Raw genomic sequence first — 24,215 nt, forward strand, 5'->3', positions numbered from 1 at the left:
TCCACCATTGAAGACTCCTGCGCATCAGTCCCGTAATCAGGATCGTCTGGGACAGTCGATGTTTCCTCCACTGCGCCAAGAAACCAGTCTGAAAGAATCTCAGGTGCCAATGGGTCCACGGGACCATGGGGATGCAGGCAGACATAGTGCCAATGAGGCTCAGGCATTGTGAGGCCGTTAAAAACGGGCTCTGGATGACTTTGATCATTTTCTGGATGATAATCTCCCTCTTTGGCGGTGGTAACGACACTGTCCCCTTCAGGGTGTTGAATGCTGCACCCAAGTAGACCATTTGTTGAGTTGGTGTGAGCTGGCTTTTGTCTAGGTTGACTAACCACCCTAACTCCCCTAGAGTTTGGAGCAGAATGTTTCGATGGCACATCAACTGCTCTGGACTGCCTGCAAGGAGTAGGATGTCGTCCAGATAATGATATATCCTCAAGCCCCTCTCCCTCAGGGGGGCTAGGGCAGATAATAGGATCTTGGAGAATACCCTGGGAGAGGTGCACAGCCCAAAGGGTAGAGCTTGAAACTGAAGGTGAGTTTGACCCACTGCAAATCTTAGGTATTTCTGCAATGTCGGCTGGATTGGAACATGCAGGTATGCGTCCTGGAGATCGACAGATTATCCAGTCCAACAGCTGGACTGCTTGAATTATTGTCTGCAGGGATTCCATCTTGAAGCTCTCGGTGTGAATATACTGGTTGAGCTTCTTCAGGTCTATCACAGGCCTCCATCCGCCCGTCCTCTTGGGGACGAGGAATAAGGTGGAGTAAAAACCTGTGAATTGCTCTGCCAAGGGCACAGGAATAGCTGCTCCCTGAAGCTGGAGTGACACTAGAAAATCTTCCAGAGCTTGAGCCTTCAGAGGAGAAGATGGAATTTCCGTTCTCTTGAACGAGCTTCGAGGTGGAGTTTGAGAAAACTTCCAGGAGTGCCCCCATTGAATAGTGGACAGAACCCAGGGGTCCTGGCAATGGGTGGCCCAGGCCGAGGTAAAATGTTTTAGCCTGGCTCCCACCGGGAATGTCAGGGATGGTTTGGCGTCAAAAGGACTGCTTTTGCTCCTGAGGAGCCGGAAGGGCTTTCATCTTCCTGTTCAAGGATTGTTGAGTGCCTCTCCAAGGTCTTCTGTTGTCTCTGAATTGACCCGAATGTCTGAAGTCTCTTGGATCCGAGCGGCGGAACCTAGAGGGGCCGCCCCTGAATCTTCGTGTTCTCCTGTCCTGTGGAAGCATACCAGACTTCCCTCCTGACAGCCTAGAGATTGCATTATCCATCTTCTCTCCAAAAAGCGCCTTTCCATCAAAGGGGATCTTGCACCAGCTCTGCTTGGACGAAAGGTCAGCTGACCAAGGTTTCAGCCATAAGGCCCTTTTTGCCATCACTGAGTGTAACATAGATCTTGCCGAGCATCTAATGGTGTCAATGGCAGCCACTCCCAACAAAATCTGCCGATAGCCTGAGTTCCTCCAAGGCTTTTATTATGTCTTCTGTAGGAACGTTCTGACGCAGAGCAGTTTCAATGTTATCTGTCCATGACCTAATGGCATTAGAGACTGACGTGAGGGCGATGGCCGGCTTACAAGCCGCGCCTGCCGCCAAGTAGCTCCTCTTTAGTTCCAAGTCAATTCGCCTGTCTAGGGGTTCCTTGAAGGAGGTGGAATCCTCCATTGGTAAGGTCACATTTTTAGCAAGTCGTACCACTGATGCATCCACTACTGGCATGGAGTTTAGCGCCTGTGTTCCAGACTCTGGTAAGGGATACAACTTGTTGAACCGGCTCAAAGAGAACTTTTTATCAGGCTTTGCCCATTCATTAAGAATGACCTGGCTAATTTCCCCCATTAATGGGAAAAGAATCTGCTTCCTCTTGAGAAAAGGGAAGCAGCTTGTAGCCTCCTGAGGGGCATCATCCGCCTCTTTCCAGGAGATTGCTGACTTGACTGCCTGGATAAACGGGTTTACCAGGGAAAAGCTAAACCCCGAGGGCTCTGACTCTTCTGCCGAGTACTCCGAGTCATCTCCGGGTGATGAGTCTCTGCCTGACCGATCAGTTGGTGGTATAGGCGTCCCGACTGTTGAGGGGCCCGGGAGATTGGGTTCCACATTCTGAACCTGTGATACCTGCGAGGCCGGCTGAACGGGGACCGAAGCTAAGAGCTTGGAGAAGGAGTCCCTCATAGCTTTGTCCAGCAGTTCTACTGCATGCCGATTTTCTTGCTCGCGGTTGGACGCATAGTCCGTAAAGCAATCCTTACAAACTACCCTGTCCGGTAGTGGCGTAGCCCCGCATGTCCAACACTTCTTTCTGTAGCTTCTAGAAGATGGAGAATGATCATGACCCCTGGATATTGACCTCTGAGATCTATGACGCGGAGATCGGGACCTTCGTCTTGATGAGTGAGACCGGTGTCGCGAGGAATCAGATCTGCGGACTGGGCTGTCATTGTCACGACTTCTTGATGACTTTCTGGTCCTCTTGGAGTGGGCAGGGCTACGGTGTAAGGAACTCATGTTAGAAACAGTGAGGGCACTTTTTTTTTTTTTTTTTTTTAAATACTCACGTATTGTTGGTCCATACCTAATGGTGTGAGGATCTTTGTTACGTGGTGAATGACTCATTGCAGAGCTTTGGCGGAAGGATCGGCTGCTAGAAACATAGAGAGGCCGTAGAATAAGTGAGAGACCAAACAAACACACAAAGAAAGAAAGAAGGCACCTGTCTGCAACCTTCAGACAGGTGCTGATACCTCCCCCCATCTCCTCCCCTCTTACCAAAGGGCTTAGGGCTGGAAACCCAGCAGGGCTTAGCATCTGATACTACACCAGCAGCCAAGCCCTGTTTCTAGGTCCTCTTATAAGGACTACTGAGGGAGCGCCCACCAGGACCCGCCCCCAGCCATAAAATTGGAAGCAAGGGCAAACTAGCCCTGTTTCCAGTCACCAAGATGGCCGCCGCGTCCCGAGAAGCCATCGCGCATGCGCCACGCATGCGCAGAAGCGCCGGCGTCCGTGACACAGGAAGTCCTGTATCAGGGCGCCGGGATCCCCTCCAATGCAGGCGCCGGTGCACCGATAGTGTGGACGCCGATCCGCACGGCCCTCCTCCGCCACACATGAGGGACCAGCGGAGACCAGCAGTACTCACGGCTCCTCCCCCTGTCGCAGGCCAGACCCCCAGATTGCCAGGAAGCCCAGAGCGACAGGGGCACCCACTGACAGACAGAGTCTCTCAGCGGAAGCACAGGCATCCATCAGGATGAAAGAACCTGGTAAATACAAGGGGGAAAAAACAAAACAACAACAATAGAATAAAAACAAAGAGCAACCTAATGGATCTTCTAATAAAAAAAAAAAAGGAAAACACGTGCAATACAGAGGAAAAGTCAAAAAGAGAAAGAAATGACTGGCCTGGGGTAGTGGAGCCGATCCTTCCGCAGCTTACATGTCATTCATAAGTGCTCCTGGCAGTTTGCGTTCCTATGAGGAAACTCTGCGATACGACCCCAACAGATCCACAGAGGGGTCTCCCAGCTTATTAGCGCTAAGAGCGGCCCAAGAACAGGGACTGCGCGCGGGAAAGGCTAAACCCGGCGGATGCTGCCGACTGCAGAGGTATGGACATACTTCTACTCTTCACCAGTACAAGAAGGTATGGAGGAAAAAAAGGAGAATGTTGGGGGAGGGGCTATGCCTTTAATTTATTCTATTCACTAGTCCTGAGGGAGGAGTCGAGGCAGAGCTCTATCACTAGTATGCTGCCATGGAGGCACCAGGAAAGTTAATCTTCCCTCTTCCTGCACCTAGGTGCTTAAGCTTCCTAACCTACACCGCACAGACTCCTGGGAATGTAGTGGGTGTAACTTTCCAGGAGTCTGTGCACTCCCCAGTCTCGAAGAATCATGTGACTTGGACAGTACAGGTGCTGAAACCTGATCTGAAACCTATTACACTGCTTGTGCAGCACTGAGCATGTGCGAGATCTGCAAGGCTGAAATCCAGGAAGTCATACAGTCTGGCTTCATGATGCCCACACTTAAGATGGCCCCAGTCAATTTCTATTTTATAAAGTGTCTAAATGCTGTAACAACCTAACAAAACGGACCTTAGTTTACAGACCAACTTTACTAGAATACATTAAGCTTGTGTATTACAGGGGTATTTATATTTAAAAAGTGAAATTGTGGCCGGAACTCTGCTTTAATCAATGAGAAACGATTGTTTCTATTGTATCACTAGCGCTACATTTTTTCTTCAAGTCACACTCCAAACTCCACTATGGTGAAGACCAAAGAGCTGTCGAAGGATTGTAGCCCTGCACCAGGCTGGGAAGACTGAATCTGCAATAGAAGCAATAATTAGAAAATGGAAGACATACAAGACCACCGATAATCTCCCTTGATCTGGGGCTCCACGCAAGATCTCACCCCGTGGGTTCAAAATGATCACAAGAACGGTGAGGAAAAATCCCAGAACCACACGGGGGGACCTAGTGAATAACCTGCAGAGAGCTGGTACCAACGTAACAAAGGCTACCATCAGTAACACACTACGCTGCCAGGGACTCAGATCATGCAGTGCCAGACGTATCCCCCTGCTTAAGCCAGTACATGTCCAGGGCCATCTGGGGTTTTCTAGAGAGCATTTGGATGATGCAGAAGAGGATTGGGAGAATGTCATATGGTCAGATGAAACCAAAGTAAAACTGTTTGGTAGAAACACAACTCGTCGTGTTTGGAGGAGAGAGAATGCAGAGTTGCAACCAAAGAACACCATACCTACTGTGAAGCATGGGGGTGGCAACATCATGCTTTGGGGCTGTTTCTCTGCAAAGGGAACGGGACGACTGATCCGTGTACAGGAAAGTATGAATGGGGCCATGTATCGTGAGATTTTGAGTGCAAACCTGCTCCCATCAGCAAGGGCATTGAAGATAAAACGTGGCTGGGTCTTTCAGCATGACAATTATCCCAAACACACCGCCCGGGCAACAAAGGAGTGGCTTCGTAAGAAGCATTTCAAGGTCCTGGAGTGGCCTAGCCAGTCTCCAGATTTCAACCCCATAGAAAACCTTTGGAGGGAGTTGAAAGTCTGTGTTGCCCAGCGACAGCCCCAAAACATCACTGATCTAAAAGGAGATCTGCATGGAGGAATGGGCCAACATACCAGTAACAGTGTGTGCCAACCTTGTGAAGACTGAGGCCTTGTACACACGACCGAACATGTCCGGGGACCAGTTTCCGGACATGTCCGACCGTGTGTAGGGCCTAGCAGACATTTTTTCCGGCCTAGCGGACAGGTTTCCAGCGGACAAAAGTTTATTAGCATGCTAAGAAACTTGTCCGCTGGAAACCTGTCCGTCAGACATGTCCGCTGGTTAGTACGTCTAACCAGCGGACCGAAATCCCACGCATGCGTCGAATTGATTCGACGCATGCGTGGAAGCATTGTACTTCCGTGTTAGAGAACGTTGGTGTCGTATACGTCACCGCGTTCTCTGTCCGCGGGGATTTTGGTCTGATGGTGTGTACGCACATCAGACCAAAACCTCCCAGCAGACATGTCCGATGAAAACGGTCCACGGACCGTTTTCATCGGACATCTCTGGTCGTGTGTACAAGGCCTTAGAGAAAACGTTTGACCTCTGTCATTGCCAACAAAGGATAGATAAAGTATTGAGATGAACTTTTGATATTGACCAAATACTTATTTCCCATCCTTACATTTAAAAAGAGCACGTCATTTCGGATCCATCATGGCAGCACTTGTTAGCAGGCGTCCACTCACCTGTTGCCGCCACGTCACTGACCTTGTTGTGTCATTGCCGCATACCTAGCCGTCACATTAAAGTGAATGGGACAGTTGGCGAGTTAACAGCGGGTTAGAAGAGTAGCCACTGCAGGACAGAGATAACAGTTGCTCTTTAAGAAAAATTATTTAAAATCAATGAGTTGATTTAAATCAAGCCTTTTTACTAGCGATTTAAAATCATATCCACCCTGATTTTAGCTGCCCTGATCGTACTCTTGCATTTCCTTTTGCATTCTTTGTAGTTCTGAAATTCCAATGGTGACCCTTCGGCCATATATATATATATTTTTTGTGTGAAAAAAAATAAAATAAAATAACTGCAATCAAAGTACACACATAAAATGGAGATTAATAATTTATTGTGATATCATTCAAGAAAAATATATTCAAAAATAAAACTGCAATAATGACAAGCTGAACTAATTCTGTTAAATAACTGTGCTTCTTCAGACTTCAGTGGCGAAGATCTTGAAGAAATCGCAGGCTTTGGGCACAAGAACCAATAAGGGCACATAACTGAGAGCTATATTCCACAGAACTAGTTTCTTTCAATTGATGCGAGGCCCAGCTAATTTTCTCCAAAAGTGCAGCTTCAGCAGAAAAGATAGCATCGGGGATAGTGGGCTTTGCATGGACAGGATCAGGGTTTGATCTGGGAAGAACACAAGCAGGGACATCTGGAGCAGGGTCGTCCTGTAGAGACAGCTGATGCTCTCGCACTTGAGAAAGAGCAGCCTGAGGATTCAAGGCTGAGAAATAAAACCAAATTTACAGGGTTAGCAACTGTGAGGAGCAAATAAACAAAAATAGCACTTATATGAAAAACACAAAACACTACTGACCATTAATTTGCTGTTTTTGTAATTTTTCACAGCGCAGTATATTTTTTTTCACTTTCTTCCATGTGCGAATTTGCCTGACTTCCCCAGCCTCGGGCGGGCCCATGGTGCATGCTAAATTCCCTGGAGCCACATGCAGCCCACGGGACATCCCTGATGTAGTGCAAGTGCCTGCCTGATTGAAGTGATGGTGTCTCCTCCCATTATATAGCTTTGGTAACTCTAAAAGGAGATTGCACAGAGATTGTATAGCATATGGCCACATTTATACACCTAAAATTACCTAGTTGCGCCCATCAGTGTTATTAATGGTGATAAATGCAGTAACAAATGTACAAAAATGTCCTATGAGCTACTTTGCCAAGTGGAGCGCAGCCCATTGAAATCAACTGGCTGCCTTATGTGTGTCACTGGAAAAACGAGCCAAAAAACACGCACTCCTACAAATCTAGGTGTGAATGGGGTATGAAAGTGAAATTGGTGTGTTTACAGAACAATGAGGCTCCATTCACATCTGTGTTTCCAGATGCATGGGAAACTGCACATAAAATGTGCGCTTTGCCATGCATTTCATAAATGCTGCAAATGTGCATTGTGTTTGTGTTGTCTTCACATGTGTGGCAAACACACTGAAAACTGCAGTAAAGCACCATGTGCCACTCCAAAAATAGTGCTAGAGCTTCTCTGGGGCAATTGTTGCGCGTAGAGCAGTCTATTCAAGTGACTAGGCTGCCCTATGCGTGACGAGTGAAAGCACTCCAAAAACACATAAAAACGCATGTGGCATACTTGTATAAAGATGCCATACACTATGCAATCTGACTGTACAATTTCCTTTAGATTTACCAGAACTATGGAATAGAGGACACACCTGAACAATCCGGTCAATTTATAGCAAATCAGACAGGCCCTTGTACTACTAATCTAAAAGGAGACTGCACAATCAGACTGTATAGGAAGTGAGTGGAAGGTGGGATTGTAATGAGGGAGGTGTTGTCCAGAGTGGTGAACACACCCCATCAAGCCCTGTTCTGTGATGCAACAAGGAAGTGATGGCTTCTGGGAGATGACCCACAGGAAGTGATGTAATCTGAAAATCAATGCAAAGATACAAGACTAAATATCATGTGAATGAGGTGAGAGAAAAGCACATTGGGAGGGCCAAGTCGGGAATGGCATTAGAAAAAGATTTGATTTATAATGAAAAGTCAAATTCTGGCCAAAAAGGTGAACTTATCCTTTAAAGTAGATAATAGTTGAAGGTGCTCCTTGGATGTTGCACCTCTCCCATGTGGCTAGGCTGTGAAAAAGGCTCACATATGTGGTATCGCCATTATCAGGAAAAGTATCCGAATTTTTTTTTTTGGGGGCGGCAGCCAGGACATTCATGTGCGCAGAAGTGCTTCACGGTAGCTCTGCTAGGATCCTAAGATTTTCCCCTGTTGAGACTGTGCCATTGACTGAATCCTTCACTCCTGCAGCCACCCGGCAAAGCCTGCTAAGAGGAGACAACATACACATCATGAGGCTGATTCAACACGGCTGACCCCTGCAGACACAGCATGGTGGGACGGACCGGAAGAGTGCAGCTGCAGCCAAGCTGGAGAAGTTTGCTCATGATCAAAGCAAGAATAAGACACAGCACAAACTCTAGACTTCTCCCCCGGCATTAGGTGGTCAGCATTCCTCCTCAAAACAGACAAGCAGAACTGACTTAAACCGTGGTGGAGGAAGTGCTGACAGCACTCTTGGGACCCACAGTAAGTACCTTCCTATTGCCATTACATGAGGCAACAAGTTTCTCCAACACGGACACTGAACACAGGGAGCCCACACTGCAGTATATCCTTACAGCAGTGCACATTTATGGCTCTTCTAATGCAAATCTCTCCACTGAAGTTAAGAGCATGAATTAAGATTTGCTGCACATTAGGCATGATATGCAGAAAATGAGAGAACCACTACTTTAGAGGGTAGAGTGAACACGGTTGAGTATGAAATGCCACCATTGCTACTAGGGTTGTCCGATACCACTTTAAGACCGAGTACAAGTATCGATACTATCGTAATTGCTACAAGATGTTTGTCTGATCTCAGCAAAATCCTCTGATACTGCTGTCAAGTATATGGAGTCAAGGATATGGAGAACAGGCTTAGACGTAGTAATATTCGAATAGTCGGTATGCCTGAAGGAGCAGAATGCAAAAAACCTGTAGAATTTATTGAAAACTGACACATTTAGGAAAAATAATCACACTATTTTTCTTTTTAGAAAGGGCTCACAGGGTACCATTTTGAGCTCTGCCACGGTGGGCCTTGATGGACCATTTTTGATAAAACTTCTTCATTACAAGGACAGAGATATTCTATGGATTGCCAGACAGCCTAATCTTGAAATACAAGGCAAGAAAGTTTCCACATATCCTGATTTTTCAACTGCTGTCCAAAAACAGGGAGAAATTTGCTAGATCCAGCAAAATTGCATGTGGTTAAGACGGATCTGTGAATTTCTTTGACAACCCAGTGATGGCGAATAACTGGCTTGATCGACATAAGCGGCAACTTAAGGCGGCCAACCATTAATGTGCATCGGCCTAAGAATGATTGTCCTTTTCTAATGCCGCGTACACACAATCGGGCTTTTGCCCGGCCAAATCTCATCGGAATTCCATCTGCGAAAAATAGAACATGTTCTATATCTAAACTCTGATGGAATTCATTGAAATTTCCAATGAAAAAACTGATGGGGCGACACACGATCGGAATATCAGATGGAAAAAGTCAGTCTGACTTTTCCCATCGGAAATTCCGATCGTGTGTACACGGCATAATGGTATAATCTCACCATTCATTAGTTCACAGAGCTAAAGATCACGCACCAGGAATTACCGAGTTTGTCTTAATAGGCATTGGATAACTCTCATTGGTCCTGGTCCTTTGTCATACCGCCCTATGATACCCTGCTGGGAATTTGTGAATATATGAGTTCACACCAGACTGTTGGAGTTATTGTTTTAGCCGCACGCTTAAACAGCATTTTTGCAACCCTACTCTCAGGACACTATTATTGCATGTTACCATGGTACTCTGGCTTGGGTATGCTACCTGTTTAGATCAGTTGGTCACGACCTGCCCTTACTCTCATGATTCTTTTCACACTCTCAGCTCAACTTGCTTCACCCCCCCATTATTGGGACTATTCTCCTGGAAACAAACTATATATATTTCTTTGTTCTTAGACGAGTGTACATATGGCCTCCCCTCTCTCATGGAATGTGATCGCTACATGCTAGTTTCACATTCTTTACCCATCAGTCTCCAACTATTTGTCTGCAGGAAATGCATTTGACTGATGATAAATTAAGACTTTTCCACAACTCGAATTACTCAGTACAATACCACTCCACTCATACACAGTACTCTAGGGGTGCAAGTGCACCGATTTCAAGGTCTACATCATTTAAGACAGTGCCCAAATAGATCCTCAAGGCAGATAATTTTTTACTGGGAAATTGGGACTCTCCTATTCATTATCGCAAATATGTATATACCTCCACCCTTTAAAAACTGAGTCGATGAAGTGTCTGTCTCAATTTATAGCCAGTCATCATGTACTGCGTACTATTTCGGTGGATTTTAATAATGTATTGAATACCTCTTTAGATCTATATAAGAAATGTTGCCCACAAAGCCCCAGAGGACCTACAGCCTTTGCCAAATACATCTCACAGATCGGGCTAAAGGACCTCTGGCATGGAAAATTCCCCCGTCAGGCCCAAATCTCATGTCATTAACACATTACACCCTTTTACATATAGACTTAGCACTGGGTTCAGACCTAATTCACTCCTTTAGACCTCAGGTCACTTATCTGGCCCGGGGACTGTCGTTGACCACTCTCCACTAAAATTAATAATTGCAAATTGCCCACAATTGGAAACGTAACCCATTTTGGCTTCCCCTTTTCCCAAATACTGACCGTATACAAAAAACGGGGATTAAAGGCTTTTTGATTGATAACAGACACTCACCTACTCTGGGTGTTTGGAATGCTTTAAAAGCTTATATTAGAGGACTGTGTATTCAAGATATTTCATCCATAAAGACTTCAAGTAGGCAGTGGGCATTAGATGCTAGTGAGGCAGTAGATAAAAGCAGATTTTTTTCATCATACTTACCTGTAAAAAAACTTTTCTTTGAATACATCATGGGACACAGAGACAGGCCAATATTCATTACCTGCTGGTTATACTCCATCATCAGGTGTCTGGACACTGGTAGACCAAAGGTCTTTAAACAAGAAGTGATCCCCTATATAACCCCCACCCATACAGGAAGTTCTCAAAAAAGGAGGGGAGGAAGCAAGTGAGTTGCCCTTTGCATAAAAGGTTCAGATCAGTGAATGGGAGGCTAAAGGCCTTTGGAAGAATAATGATAGGGCTGAAACATGACCTCTGATATGTAAAAAGGGGGGAACTAATGCGCAAAACCAATCCACCCAGGGCAACTAAGTAAATCACAATAAAATATAAATAAATCTATAAAGGCAGCAGCCACTACTAAAACAGTGATCACGCACCAACAAGCATATGTAAAACAGGGAGTGTAATGGCGCTTGCCAAAGGGAAACTACAATAAGATAAAATATATTACATTGGTATGTGTGTAATATATTTTATCTTATTGTAGTTTCCCTTTGGCAAGCGCCATTACATGACCTCTGATAGTACTCAAAGCCAATTTGATTTCTAAAGCTGACTGTAGAAAAGAGAATCCTCCCAATCATGTATTTCTGAGGATGCCATTTTTTGGCTTCACACCAAATATAAGTCTTCCAGACCTTATGATAGATCTTCCTAGTGACAGCTTTTCTAGCCCTTCCATTGTTAGTCTAACAATCTCCAGGAACCAAGGCATTCTGGGCCAGGCTGGTGCCACCAGAATGACTGGAACTCCCTCTTTCCGAATCCTGTGCAACAAATCTGGAAGGAGAGGGATCGAAGGGAAAGCATAAACCAGGGAGTATTGGTTCCATGGAACTATCAGAGCTTCTGCTCCGATTGCCAGAGGATCCCTTGTTCGGGACACAAACTGATGTAGCTTGTTGTTGAACCTGGATGACAGTAGGTCAACCTCTGGCCATCTCCAACATTGGCAAATTTCCTGGAACACCCCCAATCCCCCAGGCAGACCTGCTGGCGATTCCCCCGGAGATAATCTGCCTTCCAGTTCTCTGGGATATGGACTCCCGGGATACAGACTGCCGATATAATTGGCACATGTCCCTCTGCCCAAGCTAGTATGTGGTTCACCTCTTTCAGAGCTGAATGACTCCTGGTACCGCCTTGGTGGTTTATATAGGTCACTGCAGTGGCATTGTCGGACTGAACCCTGATGGGGTGGTCCTGAAGCTCCATCATCCAGGACCGTAGGGCCAGACATACTGCCTGTAATTCCAGGATGTTGATGGGCAGGCTCTGTTCTTGACCATTTCCCTTGAGCTGTGAGCCCCTCTAGGGTCACTCCCCAGCCTGAGAGGCTGGCATCTGTAGTCAGTACTCTCCAAGTTACCGGAAGGATCTTCCCTTTTGCAGGTTCTGATCCTGTAAGGACATTGGATAATCCAGGGCTTTTCCTCTCCTGTTCCAAGCCATGTCTTGTTGTAGTGACCTGGAATGCAACTAGGCATAGGACATCGCCTCGAATGAGCATACCATCCTCTCTAGAAGACTCATAAAAAGTCAAAAGGATGGTTGTCTGGTGTTCCTTATGTCTGACGAACCCGAGTCTTCAGGGCACAGATCCTTGCGGGTGGCAAGAATACTCTTGCCTAGACTGTATCTAGGGTCGGACCTAGATACTTTAGACTTTGAGCTGGTTGACTTTTCTGCATTTATGATCCAGCTTAAGCTTTCCAAATACTGCACTGTGCATGTTATGCTCTGTTTGAGAGCTTGTAGTGAGTGATCTTCGTAGGAGGTCACCCAGATACCCGAGCACCAAAATCATTTGAGCCCTTAAAAGACCCAGTACTGGTGCTAGGACCTTTGTGAACACCCGAGGGGGGTGGGGGGGTGGGTGTAGCAAGCCTGAAGGGTAGAGCCACATTTCTCTACTCGAAACCGCAGGAACCTCTTATGGAGTTTGCAAGATAGGTACATGTAGATACACATCTTTTATATCGATGGAGGCTAAAAAGTCTCTCATCTGGAGTGAGGCTACTACCGAGTGGACAGACTCCCCCCTGTGAAAGGACTTGATTAGTATATATTGGTTCAGGGATCTTATGTCCAAGATGGGCTTTGTGTCCCAGTTTGGTTTTTGAACCGTAAAAAAGTTCGAGTAAGACCCCTACAATCACTCCTTGATGCATTGAATGATATACTGCTTGAAGCAATAAATCTCTTTGGAGAATGCAAAGGAATGTTGGATCTTAAAAAACTCTGAGGGGGAAACCCCCGCAACTCCAGCCTGTAACTGCGGGATATAGTTGAGGTGACCCACTCGTCCTGAACTATTGTTTTCCAAATGTTTGCAGAGTGCAGCAGCCTTCCCCCCACCTGATAGAGGAGTGGGGACCACTCCTCAAAAGGAGGGCTTGGTGTTGGGCTTACAGTTTTGGACCAAGGGCTTTTTATGGCCCTGGCCTTGAGGCTCTGTTGATGGCGGAACCGCCCTGGTGCTGAGACTAGGGTTGTCCCGATACCGATATCAGTACCGATACCGAGTATTAGCAGGAGTACTCGTACTCCCGCTAATACCGCCGATACTAAAATAGAATACTTCCCCCCCCTCCGCCGCCACGTTAATCACCGCGGCGCGGGGAACATTACACACAGCTTTCGTTTGAATAGCTGTTTTCCCCGCTTCGCATAGACACTCCCCCTTGGACGGATCTGTCCAATCGCGAGCAAGGGGGAGTGTCTATGCGTGGCGGGGAAAACAGCTGTTTAAACGAACGCTGACTGTAATGTTCCCCGCGCCGCGGTGATTAACAGTAGGTACGGGGGACGTGGCTGCAATATGTGGGGGGGGGGACGTGGCTGCAATATGTGGGGGGGACACGGCTGCAATATGTGGGGGGGACACGGCTGCATTTGGGGACACATTTAAAAAAAAAAGTATCGGTATTGGCGAGTACATAAAAAAAAAAAAAAAAAAAAAAAAGGATCGGTACTTGTACTCAGTCCTAAAAAAGTGGCATCGGGACAACCCTAGCTGAGACATTTGAGGAAGCAGTCGCTGAGGTTTTAAAACGGGGGACGTTTGGTGCTTTTCTTCACAGGATATAGAGAACCCTTCCCTCCAGAAATCTTTTGGATACATTTGTCCAAATGATCGCCAAATAAACGTTCCCCATGAAAGGGGAAACCTACCAGTAACTTCTTACAAGAAAGCTCGGCCGACCAGTTCTTAAGCCACAAAAGTCTGTGCATATGAAGACATGAGAGCCAAAACGAGAAACCTGCTGTACTGAATCCTTTAAAAAGGCATCAACAGCAAAACACAGCACTCAAGAAATATCTGCCTTATTTTCTGGCTGATCATCCTCCTGGTTAGGCCTGTTAGGCCATTTGATCTGATCCTTTACGGATTGGCAGATACTAATTGCTGCAACAGCTGGCTGAATAGCTGAACTGGCCAAAGAAAAAGAAGCGAAGCCGTGTGCGCCGTGGCTGCCAGAAAACAAACACTAGTGAGTATATCGGCGCTCTTGCGAATGCACGTGCGCCCTAGCCGCCAAACGACAACTGCTGTGCACAGCGGCACCATGTGCGCCCTGGTTGTCAAACAAACTGTTAAGTTTCAGCGACGCCTTTGCAAATGCACTTGCGCCATGATGACATTTGTAAACGTATATACGCCCTGGTAAAACCAAAGGTGAATTGGCGCAGCTTTGCACGCCATTATACAGGTAAAAAAAAAAAAAACAGACACAAGCAATAAAGGTACACCTTACAAACACCCACAGCTAGCCCAAAAACTCCCCCGTATGGTCACTGCACACAGGTGTCCAGCCTCTAGCTAGCTTGACTGATTGTAACAATCACTGGGACAGCCCACAATTTATTTACTTACCCGCACAGGCGCAGGGCACTTAGAAACTAAGAGCCCAATCTTCACCCATCATGACGGGTTCCTGTCACTTGAGGACCTTCAAGGACTGGGTACCCTTTTCATGTTTAGGGTCCACTCCCTTGGACCTGTACAGCACCCTGCAGGAATGCCTTAGCGCTGTAGTGTCCAGGATTCCACTTTTCAGGGTCCAGCACCCGGAAGCAGCTTACAGGCAAAGCCTTGCAGGATCTGAAATCTTTGCGAGATTCGGGTACAATTTATCTAAGAATATAGCCTGTGTCAAATTGATCCGATCTGTCAATTCCTTGATTCATTTTTGAAACAGTTTGTGGCAATAGAGACCTGGAGCTCGGCGAGCTCAAACAAACGTGCCATCCACCTTGTAGACACTGGTAAAAAAATTGAAGTAACTTCCTGTATGAGAGGGGTTATATAGGGGGATCACTTCCTGTCTAAAGACCCTGGTCTACCAGTGTCCATTCACCTGATGGAGTATAACCCAGCAGGTAAAATATTAGCCTGACTGTTTCCCATGATGTATAAAAATAAATAAGTTCCACACAAAAACAAGCAAAAAAAAAAAAAAAAAAAGCAAGAAAATCATATGTTACTGCAGACAGAATAAATACCAAGGCAAAATAAAAGCAATAAATGATAGTAAATGGGATTAACAGAGTAAAAATACCTCTAATTAGCTGTCAAATAAAAATATCAATGGAACACAAATTTGAGAGACTGCGGACGCAAAAGGGAAACCAATAAAATACATTACTAAAAAAACTTTAATTGGTGACATTCCTATCAAATATTATATTACCTGGGTTGTCTTTTTCAGTGTCAGAATCAAGTTCTTGACAAGAGATACAGAGTAATTTCTTCTGTCGGTCCTGTAACAATATCGTCTACCAATCGGCAAGACAGACAAGCAAGTTAGTCCTTTACATAACAGCAAGAGAGTACACTTTCCTACCACAACAATATTTAATTACTTACTCCACATATATCACAGCTGTCACCAAGCATTCGGTATCCCTTTAACAGATAATCTCCCATCAACCGGCTAACCTTGTCTTGACGCTCTTGGCGAGCTCTCAAAATTTTCATGTCTGACTCAGATGGGGGAGACCAGTTATCATCACCTAATTAAAAAAATAAAAAAGTCATTATGTCGACTGCAAAAACATAAAAATAGTTAATCTTACAAAAATTCTTAAAACTGCGCAAAGATTTCTCAAATATGACCATAAATCAGGGTTTGACAAATTTGCTTGGAATCTAGGAGCCAGCTAAAAAAGTTAGGAGCCAGAAAACGCACCCCGTCCAGACGAGCTTGCGCGCAGAAGCGAACACATACGCGAGCAGCGCTCTCATATGTAAACGGTGTTCAAATCACACATGTGAGGTATCGTCGCAATTGGTAGAGCGAGAGCAATAATTTTAGCCCTAGACCTCCTCTAACTCAAAACATGCAACCTGTAGATTTTTTTAAATGTCGCCTATGAAGATTTTAAAGGGTAAAAGTTTGTCGCCATTCCACGAGCGGACGCAATTTTGAAGCGTGGCATGTTGGGTATGAATTTACTCGGCGTAACATTATCTTTCATAATTAAAAAAAAAAAAATGGAGATAACTTAATTTTTTAATTAAAAAAAGTGTAATTTTTCCCAAAAAAAGTGCGCTTGTAAGACCGCTGCGCAAATTCGACGTGACAGAAAGTATTGCAACGATCTCCATTTTATTCTCTAGGGTGTTAGGATAAAAAATATATATAATGTTTGGGGGGTTCTAATTAGAGGGAAGAAGATGGCAGTAAAAAATTACATTAGAATTGCTGTTCAACTTGTAATGCTTAACTGGTAATACCAACGGCCACCACCAGATGGCGCCAGCTCACACATCTGGTGGTAATAACTTGTAATACCAACGGCTCACCACCAGATGGCGCCAGGACACCATTTCTAGTCGCCATGGCGACCTGGCGCCCGGGATTTGTCGAGCCCTGCATTTTTAAAGAATTTATGCTTTTACTCAAGACCTTTTGTGGCTCAGATGAAAAAAAATCTACATTGTGATGCCCAACAATGTTTTCAGCCCTGAGTTGCTAAGTGGTTTTGGTTGTTATGAGTAGGCTGTACTGTGGATTCCTTTACGCTGGCATGTGGAATAAGTAAGTACAGGGAAGCTTCAATAATGGGGACAGAAAACAACATTTTCATAGAAAAGAAGTCTGCACAGACGTCATAGGCGACGTTTAAAAAAATTCTACAGGTTGCATGTTTTGAGTTAGAGGAGGACTAGGGCTAGAATTATTGCTCTCGCTCTACCAATCGCGGCGATACCTCACATGTGTTTTTTTTTTTTAGCTGGCGCCATCTGGTGGTGAGCCGTTGGTATTACAAGTTATTACTACCAGATGTGTGAGCTGGCGCCATCTGGTGGTGGCCGTTGGTATTACAAGTTAAGCATTACAAGTTAAACAGCAATTCGAATGTCATTTTTCACTGCCATCATATTCCCTCTAATTAGAACCCCCAAACATTATATATATTTTTTATCCTAACACCCTAGAGAATAAAATGGCGATCGTTGCAATACTCTGTCACGCCGTATTTGCGCAGCGGTCTTACAAGCGCACTTTTTTGGGAAAAAATTACACTTTTTAAATTAAAAAAATAAGACAACAGTAAAGTTATCCCCATTTTTTTTAATATTATGAAAGATAATGTTATGCCGAGTAAATTCATACCCAACATGTCACGCTTCAAAATTGCGTCCGCTTGTGGAATGCCGACAAATTTTTACCCTTTAAAATCTTCATAGGCGACGTTTAAAAAATTCTACAGGTTGCATGTTTTGAGTTAGAGGAGGACTAGGGCTAGAATTATTGCTCTCGCTCTACCAATCGCAGCGATACTTCACGTGTGGTTTGAACACCGTTTACATATGCGGGCGCTGCTCACGTATGTGTTCGCTTCTGCGCGCAAGCTCGTCGGGGCGGGGTGTGTTTTCTGGCTCCTAACTTTTTTAACTGGCTCCTAGATACCAAGCAAATTTGTCAACCCCTGAAAAATGTATTTTAAATATTGCAATCCATTCAATATATATGTTTAAGATAATATCCTCTAAAGCTGGTCAGAGATGGATCAAAATTCAACTGGTTCAGCAGCGACTGGACGATCTTCAATCCATGTTTGGCCACTACTTCGCAACAGAAGTTGCTCAAACAACTGGCTTTTCTCAAACAGGCTTGTTGGAAACTTTTCCTTGATCAGCAGCTGCATTCTGTCAGAGAGCCACTGCCGTCAGAATACAAATGTCTCAGCGAGGAGGATTCCTCTATTCAACCCAATTGTGTGGATGGAAAAATTTATTTTTCGTTCAGCCCGCTCTATGTTATGGAGATTCACCCTATGAGTCTTGGGTGCCATCATCACTGAAAGGGAATTTAGTGGTCATCGGAATAGATGGGAAATCTTCCAGTGGGGCCACCAATTCTGGCGACTCCAGTGACTACCAAGGATTCCCTAATTTTGAACAGGAAGCAAAGGGAAATTTTCCCAGTTGGCCACAGATAGCAAAATAAAGACTGACAGGGGGGGAGAGAGGGAGTGGGAGAGAGGGAGAGATCATGGGTAAGGAACCCCTTGACCTCAAAAGAGATGGCCTTCAGGAGAAAGATTAAAACCCAAGTTGTCCGACTCCAGTCGGATGGTGGTTGGTAGTGCATTCCACAGGCGAGGTCCCTGGACTGCAAATCTCAGCATTCTTAGATCCAGTGCAGCACAATGGGCTCTACATTGGTCTTGATAGCATCAGAGGACCTGCCAGAGCATAGAAGAGACTGGTGATTGGGCATACAGCCTGGAGGAAGCCTTCGGGAGCAAGGGATCGGGTAAGTAAATCTACTTTTTGTGGTCCCCTAGACAAACTAGCATTTAAACCCTGCAGTTCAGAGAAAGTCCTACTGCAAGGGAGATTTTTTTTTTCTTTCCCTGGTGATCAGCTTTAAAATTTCTTGTTGCAGACTCCCAAAAAAAAAACCTTATTCAACAAATGCGTTAAATATATATGTTTTGCGATATTTATCACTTCGGCCCCTTTCACACAGGGCGGATCAGTAATGATCCGCCTCCGTATGTCCGTAATCTCAGCGGGGATCGCTCCGTTAATCCCCGCTGAGCCGGCGGATGACAGGGCGGTCTCCGCACACTGTCCAGGGACCGCCCTGTCTTTTCTCCGCTCCACCCATAGGGGTGGAGCGGATGAACACGGACCGTATGTCCGTGTTCATCCAATGCGCTCTGCAGACGGAAGAAAAAATAGGCTTTTCTTCCGTCTGCAAAATTGGATGTTCGCGGAGGCGGGCGATGTTCATCCGCAATCACATAGGGACCAATATATGTCCCTTTTTCATCCGCACGTGTGAAAGGGGCCTTAAAAGTAATTGTAGTCTTGCTTTCTTTTTTAAATAACAAAGATGTTATACTTACCTGCACACAAAAAACAAGTGGCCCGTGAGGCTTTAGCGAGAGTTATGCCGCGTACACACGTTCATTTTTCAGCTTGTAAAAAAATAAGTTTTTCAGCCTCTAGAAAAAACGACGTGTTTTCAGACTTCATCATTAAAACAACGTTGCCCACACACGATCGTAGAAAAAAAAATGCTCTAGCAAAGCACGGTGACGTACAACGGCACTATAAAGGGTTTCGTGTTAGTAAAAGACGATTTGCGCTTTTCGGTCTGTTACAGCGTGATGAATGTGCTATCTCCATTACGAACGGTAGTTTTACCAGAACGAGCGGTCCCGTCTCATAACTTGTTTCTGAGCATGCGCAGGTTTTTAACGTCGTTTTAGCCCACACACGATAATTTTTTACAACCCGAAAAACAACATTGTTTAAAACGTCGTTAAAAAATGCAGCATGTTAAAAAAAAAAAATGTAGTCGTTTTTCAGAACCCGAAAAATGATGTGAAGCCCACACACGATAATTTTAAATGACATTTTTTAAAAACTGTGTTTTACATGCCGAAAAATGATCGCGTGTACAAAAGTGCAACAAGGTTTATAAAAATACAAAATTTTAGTTAGAATTTGACAAAACATGTATATATAAAAAAGGTAACATACACATCTCTATTTCTAAAAGGGTGAATGATATGCAAGGTAGAGAATGAATCACCAGATTTCATCCAAATTGCCTGCCAGATAAAGGACATACTGTGACAATGCTGAAGCTGTACTAAAGGGGACCTTCTCAAAATCCATACCAGACCCTTCAGGTCTGGTATGGATTTTAAGGGGAACCCCGCGCCAAAATTAAAACACATTGGCGTGGGGTTCCCCCCAAAAAGCCATACCAGACAGACACTTAACCGAGCACGCAACCTGGCAGGGCGCAGGAAAAGAGGGGGGAGGCCGAGAGAGCGCCCCCCACCTCCTGAACCGTACCAGGCCACATGCCCTCAACATGGGGAGGATGTCCCCATATTGATGGGGACAAGGGCCTCATCCCAACAACCCTTGCTCGGTGGTTGTGGGGTCTGCGGGCGGGGGGCTTATCAGAATCTGGAAGCCCCCCTCAGCGCTGTCGCAATTTGAATGAAAATTGCGTGGTCATGCGACGCTGTAACCAAACAATTTGTTTTATCATTTTGTTCCCACAAATAGAGCGTTCTTTTGGTGGCATTTGATCACCTCTGCGATTTTTATTTTTTGCGCAACAAACAAAAACAGAATTTTGAAAAAAAAAAAAAAAAAAAGTTTCTTTGTTTCTGTTAATTTTTTTGTAAATAAATACATTTTCTTCTACAATAACGGGCACTTATAAGGCGGCACCAATGAGGTGGCACTGCTGGTCACTGGTATGCGGCACTGATGGGCACTCATAGGTGGCACTAATGGGTACTTATGGGTGGCACAGATGGACAATGATGAACACTGGTGGGCATCACATATTTTTGTCCATAATGTTGCCAGTCAGTGCCCATTTTTAATAATCGGACACTAACCTGTCCCAGGGTCCAGCTATGCACAGGAACGAAGCCCCACTCGTCTCCCCCTCCTCTCTGCGGCATCACTACTGTGGGCGCCCAGCCACGCACGCACGCGATTGGTTGAGCAATCATCTGGGACCTGTGACGAGATGATTGCCAAGAGGGAGGAGGGAGAGGTGACCTACCTTTCGGCGCCCAGGGAGGAAGTGGGAGCTGAAACCCTCTTATAAGCGGAGGTTCACCCTCAAACTGAACTTCCTAGCTATGCTATCTGCAGCCTTAAAGCGGTAGTTCACCCCCCCCCCCCCCCCGACACATTTTACCATCGAGACAGGCATTGTAGCGCGAGCTACAGTATGCCTGTCCCGATTTTTTTAACCCCGTACTCACCTTGTAGTCGTCCATCGTAGATTCCGGCTCCCGCGGGGAATGGGCGTGCCTATGGAGAGGGAGGATGATTGACGGCCGGCCCTGGCACGTCACTCTCCCCGAAGACAGCCGGAGTAGGTCTCGGCTCTTTACGGCGCCTGCGCACAGGCTATGCGCACGCGCCGTGAAGACCAAGCCTATTTCGGCTATTTCCGGAGAAGCGTGACGCGCCAGAGCCGGCCGTCAATCATCCTCCGTCTCCATAGGCACGCCCATTCCCCGGAATCTTCGATGGACGACTACAAGGTGAGTACGGGGGTAAAAAATTCGGGACAGGCATACTGTAGCTCGCGCTACAATGCCTGATTTTAAGGTAAAATAAAAAAATAAAAAAAATTTCCCGTCGATAGGGTGAACCCCCGCTTTAATAAAGGCTTGTAGCGTTTTTTTTTTTTTTTTTAAATCTGTACACTTACCTGTCTTCAGCCTCACTTCCGGGTCTTCTTCCTTGCGGGGAGTGGGCGTGTCGCTCCTTTTCCCCGACGGGGAGCTCTGCGCAATGTCTCCTGGGAGTGAGTGTTGATCCTCCCAGGAGACACGATGTGCGCGTCATGCCTTCCGAAAATAGACAACGTGAGACTCGGCCGTTTACGGCGCTATGCGGCGTAGAGCTGACTGCGCAGGCGCCGTAAAAAGCCGAGTCCCACTTTGTGTATTTTCGGAAGGCGTGAGGTGCTTTACTAGCACGTCAATCATCTTCGCCTTGTCTTAGGAACGCCTACTCCCCGGGGCAGAGAGAACCCGGAAGCCGTGTGAAAACTACGTACAGCAAGGGGGGGGGGGGGGGGGAACAGCACACTGCAGATGTCAGCAGTATGCTGGATCTAATGGTATATAGATTTTATAGGGTGAACACCCGCTTTAAAAGAGATTCCGCTCCCCACACAAAAAAAATTGCATGCAAAATGTCAGGGGGTCACCTTCCCATAAAGCGGAAGTTCCATTTTTGGGTGGAACTCCGCTTTAAGCTGTGCATCTGCACATTTATTGGATGGATTGGAGGATTGATGAATGTGGATTAAGTGATTAATTTTTTTATGTTTTTACAACATTTTAGGTATAATGACTTTGGTTAAATTATTTGATTTACAGCCTAAGGGCAGCGTGGTACTTATTTCGTATATTGGTTTGTAAAGTTACTGATGTGCCCCAGTTAAAGAGACCCCATCACCTCATTTCGCCCTGTCTACTAAACACACTGCTTGCAGTCTGTACCAAATGTACACTCAGTGGCACAGCCGTTTGGGCTAAGCAAAGAGATTATTGATACTAACATGGCAGAAATGAACAGTTCCTGGAATGTCAGCTTCATGCTTTCCCTATACAGTGGAATAAACGAGCGACACACACATACAGTATGTAAATAAAACCCTCCACATAAGTGAAAACCCATCAGCAAGTTGCATACAGGGCATCGCTTTGCCCTTCTCAATCACAATATATCGGCGATCTGTGCTCTCACCCTGTAAAGCCATGCTGACAAGAGAACCGGAAGCCAACGTGCCGGATTAAATTGCGCTCCGCTCTAACGGCATGACATAGCTGAATGAGAAAAAGAGGCTGGGTATGGAGGGCGGAAGTGACGTCAGTGGGAGGGCTGCGCCTTCTAAGTCCAGTGTCTGGAAGTTAGGAGGAGGGGTTTTTAGAGGTGTGACTTTTTATGAAGAGGGTTTGCTGGCAGGCTAATGGGATGCAATGGGAGATAGGATGTAAGTCGTGGAGCGCATAATCCCTAAATGGTGGTGTCTGGTTGTGGCAGGAGATGCTCCAGGCATGTACAGTATCTTACAAAAGTTAGTACACCCCTCACATTTTTGTAAATATTTTATTATATCTTTTCATGTGATAACACTGAAAAAAATACACGTTTCTACAATGTAATGTAGTGAGTGTACAACTTGTATAACAGTGTAAAATAATGCAACACACAGCCATTAAAGTGAAGTTCCACCCGTTATTTACTTTTTCTGGGGGGAACAAAAAAAAGATTTTTTTTTTATACTCACCTGAAAGGGCAGTTGCTATGCAGGAGTAGCTCTTCTGCCTCGTCCTCCGTCGCGGTGTCTTCTGGTGAATGAGTCGCACTGCCTTCTGGGAACTGTGTGTATCCCAGGAGGCAGCAGCTCATTCACAAAGCGCTGCGTGAGTAGCGCACGCGCAATAGGAAACAGGTAAGGCTTCACTGCCTGTTTCCCTTAGTAAGAATGGAGGCGCCAGGACCAAGCGATCGCCGACGGGGGACTGACATCGCGGGCGACTAGGACAGGTAAGTGTCCTAATTAAAAGTCAGCAGCTACAGTGGGGTAAATGTCTAAACCGCTGGCAAAAAAAGTGAGCACACCCCTAAGTGAAAATGTCCAAATTGCACCCAATTAGCCATTTTCCCTCCCCGGTGTCATGTGACTCGTTAGTGTTACAAGCTCTATGGTGTGAATGGGGAGCAAGTGTGTTACATTTTGTGTTATTGCTCTCACTCTCTCATACTGGTCACTGGAAGTTCAACATGACACCTCATGCAAAGAACTCTCTGAGGATCTGATTTTTTTTTTATTGTTGCTCTACATAAAGATGGCCTAGGGCTAGGCTATAAGAAGCCAAGACCCTAAGGCCCCTTTCACATTGAGGTGTTTTTCATGCGGTACAGCGCTAAAAATAGCGCTGCTATACCGCATGAAAAATCATGCCCCATAGTGTTCAATGTGAATGCCCGAAGGCTTTCACACTGAAGCGATGCGCTAGCAGGAGCGCTCCAAAAGTCCTGCTAGCCGCATCTTTACCACGGTATAGGAGCGGTGTGTTCACCGCTCCTATACCGCGCCTTCCCATTGAAATCAATGGGAAAGCGCGGTAATACCGCGGTATTAACCCTTTTTCGGGTGCTAGCGGGGGTTAAAACCTCACCGATATCGCCCGAATATCACGGTAAATACGACGGTATAGCCGCGCTACAAATAGCGCGGCTATACCGTCACCGCGGCTGCACGCCTCAGTGTGAAAGAGGCCTAAGGCTACTTTCACACCGAGGCGTTGGGGCATCGGTGTTAAAGCGCCGCTATC

At 45.8% G+C, this 24,215-nt stretch overlaps 1 protein-coding gene across 2 annotated transcripts; it reads right to left on the bottom strand.

Annotated features, from left to right (window-relative positions):
• Positions 1 to 6,152: 6,152 nt before the first annotated feature.
• Positions 6,153 to 22,778, bottom strand: ZNRD2 (zinc ribbon domain containing 2). Of its 2 annotated transcripts, none has more exons than XM_040328820.1 (4): positions 22,621 to 22,757; positions 15,727 to 15,872; positions 15,551 to 15,635; positions 6,153 to 6,564 (listed from the first exon to the last, which is right to left on the bottom strand). In XM_040328820.1, the coding sequence occupies exons 1-4, from the start codon at positions 22,631 to 22,633 to the stop codon at positions 6,269 to 6,271; spliced, it is 540 nt and encodes a 179-aa protein (XP_040184754.1). In that variant the 5' UTR covers positions 22,634 to 22,757; the 3' UTR covers positions 6,153 to 6,268. The 2 variants fall into 2 exon arrangements, with proteins under 2 accessions (XP_040184754.1, XP_040184755.1); XM_040328821.1 differs by lacking the exon at positions 6,153 to 6,564 and adding an exon at positions 6,624 to 6,876 and having other exon boundaries at positions 22,621 to 22,778.
• Positions 22,779 to 24,215: the final 1,437 nt, after the last annotated feature.

This window comes from Rana temporaria, chromosome 11 (genome assembly GCF_905171775.1).
Source record: "Rana temporaria chromosome 11, aRanTem1.1, whole genome shotgun sequence".
In the NCBI taxonomy this organism is placed as follows: Eukaryota; Metazoa; Chordata; class Amphibia; order Anura; family Ranidae; genus Rana; species Rana temporaria.